Source organism: Silurus meridionalis, chromosome 19, assembly GCF_014805685.1.
Source record: "Silurus meridionalis isolate SWU-2019-XX chromosome 19, ASM1480568v1, whole genome shotgun sequence".
NCBI classification, from domain to species: domain Eukaryota; kingdom Metazoa; phylum Chordata; class Actinopteri; order Siluriformes; family Siluridae; genus Silurus; species Silurus meridionalis.
In genome coordinates this window covers 1041145-1049488 of record NC_060902.1, presented here as the reverse complement: position 1 = coordinate 1049488, position 8344 = coordinate 1041145, and the positions used below count along the sequence as shown (strand labels likewise).

At 34.7% G+C, this 8344-nt stretch overlaps 1 protein-coding gene across 4 annotated transcripts in view; it reads right to left on the bottom strand.

The window, feature by feature from the left end:
• Positions 1-3361: 3361 nt before the first annotated feature.
• The window catches only part of lima1b (LIM domain and actin binding 1b), a 34978-nt gene continuing 29995 nt past the window's right edge, over positions 3362-8344 (bottom strand). For all 4 annotated transcript variants that reach the window (XM_046875145.1, XM_046875146.1, XM_046875147.1 and 1 more), the window contains 5 exons: positions 8042-8131; positions 6895-6934; positions 6564-6640; positions 5719-5858; positions 3362-5587 (listed from right to left, as the gene is read on the bottom strand). In XM_046875145.1, coding sequence (XP_046731101.1) covers positions 4555-5587; positions 5719-5858; positions 6564-6640; positions 6895-6934; positions 8042-8131 — 1380 coding nt within the window. In that variant the 3' untranslated portion in view covers positions 3362-4554. The remainder of the gene's footprint in view (positions 5588-5718; positions 5859-6563; positions 6641-6894; positions 6935-8041; positions 8132-8344) is intronic.

Genomic DNA, 8344 nt, shown 5'->3' with positions numbered 1-8344 from the left:
CTGAAATCTGATTGGATAAAGAAACAGAGCTGTTGGTAATATTCTCTATGGTAAAGGTCCAGCAGTACTGATTCTGAAGGCTCTGTGTAGATTAGATTCACATGGCAGCACATAGAGGCTGAAATCTGATTGGACAAAAAATCTACCATCCACATACACGTACTGAAGCAGTGCAGCCGAGAGAAACACTACCACATGAAGAGAAGAAACTTGATGGAATAAATGAATACAATTTCATGGATCAAATATTAGAATTTAGGTTGTAAATGAAGATCAGTGCTTCTGAGAGTGTTTAGTCCAGCAGAGAAGGTTTTACTGACCCTCACCACCCAACACAGTTCTTTAAATATATTTTATGTCTGTGTTTTGAATATTTCTTTTTCTTGCTAAAATCATTGATCACTTCATGAGCTATTGTCATTACTTCAGCAACAGAACAACATGAAGTCTTCATATTCTGTTCACTTGCACTGAAACCCCACAGCTCGTGTTAAACCAGGTCACATGGCCACGGAATCAGGAACTGATCAGGTCTTTAGTCTTCCAGCAGATCAATGATGATATTTTTATGTAGGTTTAGATGATGAGCCTAAACCGTGAGTGGGTTTTTTGGGGTCTCGTGGTGAGTCAGTGTGTGGTGGGTGTGGTTGACATGGCGTGAGAGTGAATCGGCAAGCGTGACACAGGGTTATGGTGAACATGTGAGGTAACACACCTGCCAGGCCGCCTTACTCACCTTCCAGAACCAGGAAAAACCTGACACAACACAAATTAAATGCTTCAAAAGCTTGCTGACATTCGTCATTCAAGCAGCCACACACCTGGATATAAAAGCCCGATCTCCATTAATACTGGATCAAAAGGTTAAAATAACATGAGAGCTGATGCATGTCTGCTTTCTACCTGCAAAAATAACAGCGGGAGTGCTGCACATGTCGGCGGCTTCCAGAAGCGACTCTCAGAAACCGATTATGGGCCAAATCGTTGCTGGAAAAACTGTCTAATGCCTTTAATCTCATCAAACCACAAACACCTGGAGACGAGTTCAAAGCTGCTGCTTCTGCTTCTGTGGGCTTCTGACTGGGTCATCATTAGATCTGACAGGATTTCTATGGGCCAACACTCTTAGAACCAAACAAAGGTTCTTTGTAGAACCTTGAAACAATGATATTTAACAAAATAGTAAGAGATTTAAAGTCTTGACAAAGGTTTTTCCAAGAGTGCACCGACATCCAAGAAGTTAAACGAGATATCAAGAGGAAAACACTGAAAACTAACTTGAGTGTATACCAAGCACACTTCCTATCTAAAAGTGTGCACTCAAGAAGAAGGTTCTTCAAGGGTTCTTTAAAGGTTATTTTTAGGGATAAGATTAGAAAGGTTTTGTCATAGGAAAGCTCTTATTTTTCAGGTTTTCCCTCAGAACAATTAAAGTTCTCTTACAAAGACAAAGCTGAGGAACCTTTAAAAAAGATGACTCTATGGAATATTTGTTCAGGTTGATGATTGCAGTTATTAATGTTCTTTTAGGGTTCATTAAACGATGTAAAATAATTTTTCTCTTGAAAAGGTTCTACTGGGAATCGTTTCAGAAGACCTACTGAAGACCTTTAATGTGTAATGCATTAAAGAGGACATTTTTATTACGATTATTTGTTTAGTTTGATGGTTTGATTTGTAAGAATTGTACAGAGGTTCCTTTAGAGGGACAACTGAGGAACCTTTGAAAGAGTTTACATTTTTATGTAGCTAATTGCGCACTGTATTATTATTTTTAAACACTTTGTTGTAGCATAAAGTTTCGCACACCGTCTTTTCATATTACCAAATTATTATTATTATTATTTGTTTGTTTATTGTTATCATATTACTATTATTATTATTATTATTATTATTATTTATTTTTCATTTTATTATTATTGTTTTATAATAACATTTCTATTATACAAAAAATATAAAAAATACAGAATGTTAGCGTGGGTGATGTTAATTATAAGAGTAAGTAAAATCATTTGCAGCCAAAAAAGTTGTGGAAATAAACTCATTCCTGCCCCCTAGTGGCCAAAAAGCCTTTTATTTCATATTTTATTTAGTATTTAGTGTATTGGTTGCAATGTATGACATTTATAGCATTTTATTTTAATTCGATTTTTAATTCATATTTATTAATTACATCATTAATAATTACATTGATCATTATTATTGCTGTTATTGGTTTTATTGTTACTGTTTGTAACAGTAGTAGTATTAATAAAATGTCTATTATTGTTATATTATTTATATATATATATATATATATATATATATATATATATATATATATATATATATATATATATATATTAATAAATTACTAATTACTAAATATACTATTATTGTTGCATTGTTTATTATAATAGTAATCATTATTTATGTTTATTCATTTATATTCATTATAATTTTTATTACATTTTTGATTAGGTTTTTTATAGTTGTTTATTCTACTTCTTCTTATTAGTTATTATTATTAATATTAGTACTATTACAGAAAAACCCTGTAATCTGGCTGTGAGTTATACGGTTTTTAAGACATTTGCATGTTCCTAGTGTTTCTATGCAACAAACTCAGTAAAAGACAAAAACACAGTAATGTGACAGTGAATGAGTGGATGAAAGTTCTGTGGAGTCCAAATGGGACATGTTTGTCTCTAACAGAAGAACTTGTGTGAGACGGAGAACAGGAGAGAAGATGTGATCAGACTCACACATGGAGGTGGAAGTTGGTTTGGGGTTGTTTTGGAGCAGAGAAGATTCCGGGAAGTGACAGGAATCCTGAACCAACACGTCTCCTATTCCAGACTTCATCAGCATGCAGTTCCGTCTGGACTGCGGCTCATTGGAACCTCATTGGAACCTTGTTGGACTTCACCGTACAACAAGATGATGGGACTAAATGAACTCTATTCATATAAGGTCAGAAAATGAGGAACTTATTGGCAAGTTTTACAAAAGGCAAAGTATTTCAACTAAAAGTTTGGAGAAATGAAGTGTCCAGATGCTGAGAGTGTGTAAAGCTGTTCTTCATGTTAAGGGAGGATTTTTTAATGAAAATAATGAGAACATCTGGATATGAATATGTATTTGTGTTAATTTGTGTGATTTTATGGTCAAAATAAGTCTTTATACTGTTATTTAACTGTTACAATGTTTCATAAAAATTAAAGGAACATGTGTCTCTTAAAACCCATAAAAGACTCCACACTTTTCTCAGTAAGTTATAATATGAAACTAATTAAAATAAATATGATTATATATTATTATACTTTTATTAGTTTAAGGTGCTGATGTTTTGCTGAAGTGAAAAACCCACACAGCAACGACAGTCTCTTAAATCATTTATTACATTTATTAAAGACTTTCCACTTCACCAGAGTTTTTTACAGTGTAAGGCAGATGATTTGGTTCGTTTCGTCTCGTCATAAAAAAAAAAAACAGGAAAAATAAAATATCACTTTCAGGAATGTGTAAGACACAAGGAGCAGGATGACCTGACGTACACTAAATGTGTGTGTGTGTGTGAGAGAGAGAGAGAGAGAGAGAGAGAGAGAGAGAGAGAGAGAGAGAGAGAGAAAGAAAGAATTATTATGTCCTAAAATCATAAAATAAATCAAGTATAAATAAGAAAGAATTGTTTGTACAGAATCACTGATGTAGAAAAGATAAAGTGTGCATATAAACTGTAAATGTCATCATTTTAATTGAAGATATTTTGTCACTTTTTTGTTCCAGTTTAGGAAATTGCTAAAATTTTACATAAAAAATATTCAGAATTTGGCCGACTTTATTAATTACTGCAAAATGTAAGAAATTAGCCCTTGTATTTTATTTATATATATTTGTGTGTGTATTTAAATGTTTGCATAATATTGTAAAATAGATGTTTTTTGTAGCTCATATTGTAGCCCTGTAGCTCATAAATAACTCAATTTTCTGACTGAGGTCATTTGAATGTCAGACTGCTCCGTGTGAACTGTGAAGATGCAGTGATTTGGTCGAAATCAGTGACTCGTATTTGCTAAACTTTTTTTCGTACAAAAACAGGGCCATGTTGTTCTTGCTGGCGGAGCTTCAGGCATCTCCAGACAAGAGGAACAGCTATCGCGCAAAATATAAATCAAAACAAAAAAACCCTTGAAAATCTTAAAAGTAAATAAGAAAAAACTCATTTGGTTCCATTTAAGCTGCTGAGAGAAAATTGTGGATTTCAAGTGAATTTAAAAACCCTAAAGAATAAAAACAGCATGAAAATGGCGACTTTTAGAGCACCAGCAATCACATAATGTGCTTTTAAAACAAATATCCAGTCAGAAATAGAGATGATGAAGGATAAAAAATAAAAACATTTAAAATAATAATAATAATAATAATAATAATAATAATAATAACAATAACAATAATAAGAAGAAGAACCTCATCACTTTAACCATTTATGGCTTTTTTTCTTTCTTTCAAATTATGTTAAGTTTTTCTAAGAATGCTGTCAGAGTCCGATCAGAACCTGAGGCACAAAAGGTTTCAAACTTCAGCAACTTCTTCATCGTCATCTTCATCTTCATAGAATCGGTTCCTCTTGATCATCTCCTCCACGCTCAGGGATTCTTCTTCTGCTTCTTCTCCATCCCAGAAACCCACGTCTTGAGATGACCTGTTCTTCTCTGCAGCTTGTGGAGCAGATGTTTTCAGACATTCCAGAGGCTTGTTTGGTTTCTCCTCAGCCTCCATGTGCTCTTCGGAATCCTCTGTTTTTAATAGTGGACGTTTCAGGATTGATGGTGGGATTTTGGGTTTCTCGTCTTGTATTGTAGGAACCTCCACCTCACTGCTGTTTGAAGCATCATCATGTTCTGGCTCTGTGGGCTTTCTGGTGTCTGGACTCTCCTCATCTTTCTCCTTCTGGACAATTTTGGATGTCGAACGAAGCTCCAGTGAGCTACGCCTCACCAAAGTGGTCTTGACTGGGCATGACTGCTCCTGATTGGTTGATTCCAAGCTCGTTGCCACAGAAAAAGGTCGACTTCGCTCTTTGAGAGATGCACTGCGTCTCAGGTTCCTCACCTCCACTCTCTCTGTGCTCTCCAGGTTAGATTGAACGTCTTCCCCTGGTGGCCATTTTAGCTTGAAGACTTTAACCAAAGTTTTTCCTCTTTCTAAAGCAGAACCGGAAGCTTCAGCACTTGGTGGCCATGCAATCTTCAATCTTTTTGTCTCCACAGAAACTGCAGGTTTCTCCATTTCTTTAACCAGGGGTTGAGTTTTGGTCTCCAGAGATGTTGTAAGATTGGTGACTTTGGCTATTGGAGTTTCCTCAACCATGGAATTCTGATCCAAGACTTTTTCAAAAGTGGGGGGTTTAACTGGGATGGGGTCAGGAGAAGCAGGCTTTGGCTTTTCAGGCTCTTCGTTGTCCTCGTCATTGTCCTTGGCCATCCACAGCTCTTTATGAGGCCTGTGTCCGAAGCCCTCGTCGTAGTTTCCTTTGGACTTGAAGAGCTGGTTGAAGTGTGGTTTGCAGTAGATGGTACCGTGCAGGCTGGCGAAGTTGACCAAGCTAAAATAATATTTAAATATTTTAATTATTTCTGATTCAGATTCACAATCATCTAATTGCATTAACATGAACCTGCGTGTCTCTGCATGCTAGCACAGGACAGAGTTTCAACCCGAACTTCACAATCTCACCTAAGTTTGGTGCTGCAGTGAGCGCAGCGGAAACAGGAGTTGTGGAAGGTCTGCTGATTGGCCACCAGTTTCTCCAGCGGGTAAACCGTCTTTTTGCAGGCGACGCAAGTCTCTCTCAGAGTCGCGCGAAACTTTTGGCCCTGCCGAATAAAATACCAGGGGGAATAAAGAAACTGAAGGATGATGTAAAGTACAGGATCCTTACAAACATAAAGGTAAAAACTGCTAGCTAGCAAATGTGCAGTACACTAATCTAAAACATGCTAATCAATGATTCACTAATGCACAATACACTAATTACCAATATGCTAATCAACCATATGCTAATCTATTATGTGCTAAAATGCAATCTATAACAATACACTTATTAGAAATATGTTGATATGCAGTACACTGTATTGTATACGATCAATGATAAAGTAATGTACAGTATGCAAATCAATATTTTAATATCCTGCTATATGCTAATAACTATGCATCAATCTACAGTGTGTTACTCTATAGTATGCTGCTCTACAATACACCACTACAATATGCTAATCTTAAACATGCTAATCTACAATACTAATTAAATATAGGCTAATCTACAATATGCTAATGCATAGTGTGCTAATCTAAAACATGCTAATTTACTTTGTGCTAATCTACACTATGTTACTCTGCAGTATGCTAATTTACAATACAGTAATATACTGTATTCGAGATAACAATATGCAAATCTAAAACAGCAACAGCTAATCAGCAATAAACTCATTACTCATGTTAAGAAACACCCCCCAAACCCCACCCTCACACCCTGCCCCTAAACCCCGCCCCCTTCAATAACAACTTTATAAGTCACTCACACGCACGAATCTGGGCGTGTCTTTGTTTTCCGTCTCAGATGCTGCATTGCTCAAACTTCCTGTTTCACCTGCCACACCTAATACACACACACATACACGTCATGTCACGTCACGTCACGTCTAGGCCTGAGACCTCAGACACAGACAAGATTTTAATGTTTTATTTTTAAATGAAGAATTTGCTCAACTTTTAACGTCTCACACAATGAGATTTTATGAGATTTATTTGGTGATATTTGATTCAGTACATTTTTTAAAAGCGGGAAACTTTCATCCAATTAAAATGAATGGAGAAGTAAAGAAAGGAAAGGAGTAGAGCTGTGAGGCTCACCGATGGGGCTCGTGCTGGCCGACATTGCCGACGTCCCACTCTGGGGAAAGAGAAAAAGAAAGAAATAACAATTTTTAAAAATTATATTGATATTAGATTAATTCCATTATTTTTCATTTCTGCTACTGTATTTCACTACTACTTTTTTTTGTTAATCAATGCCAGGATAAAAATTATAAAAGTTACCTATTTTTTGTGTCATTTATATATATATATATATATATATATATATATATATATAAAATACTGTCTGTAGGTATGTGTATATAAATACAAGGGGTGTAACGGTACACAAATTTCACGGTTCGGTTCGGTACAGTTAGAGGAAAAAAAAATTCAAAACATAATTGCTTTTGTTTTTGTGATCATTTCTAAAGATATATTCTACTTAACTGTTCTACTCAGCGTAGTTTAAACAAGTCTTCATTCTTTCCATTCTTCATTTTCTCTTTTTAAGAGAAATTCTTGAAGCTGAACATGAAACGCTAATAAATCCACAGTGCTATAGATTCTTTAGTGTTTTCTTGCATGTGTATTTCCAGTACGGAGTGGGTAGCCACAGCAGCCCTAATGCCAGTTTCTGTTTATACCTCTGTCATTGTTGTGTATGGTTTCAAGTTTAATATTAATATAAAAAATATGCTGAAAATGTGAGGCAGAGACTAAACAAACTTGCGGTCCACCATTTAACACGTTCCTTAGGGAACTCAGATTGCAAAACTCAGATTTACACAGGTGCACCGAACCGAAAGCCCTGTAACAAAAAGTTTGGTACAAAATAGGTGTACCGTTAAACCCCTAATAAATACAATACAGAATTTTGTCATTCTGACATTTCAGAACTAATAACAATTATTATAGAAATTATATAATAACTATATCAATAATTTCTGCTTATATTTATAATTAATAATTATTATATAAACAATAATTTTAATAGTAAAAGTAGTAATTTAAAACAAAACAATTTAATTTATAATTACATTACATTTAAAATATTTAATTAAATTTTAATTTGTAATAAAAAATAAAAATAAAACATTTGAATATATATATATATATATATATATATATATATATATTTTTTTTTTTTGTTATAATTAATGTATTAATATCGTAACTTAGTACAGAACTAACTCAGTAGTACCTCTCGCTCAGCCTGTTCTTCACCACTAGGGAGCGCATTTTCCTTCAGATTCACTGCTGAACTTTTGACCTCATGTTCAGCAGAGTTCGACTGTAAAAAGCAAATCAATCGCATTTTATTACCTCAATATTTATTATTATTAATAATAACTCATGTCAAAATCTTCTCTCTTGTCTGCAGGTTTTTGCATGACCCAGAGATAAACTCCAGTGCCAGTGTGAGTTCTCTGTGTGAGTTTAGCTGTAAATTTATAACACGTGGCTAACAACAGCTCCGGAATAACAATACGCCATTATAAGAGCC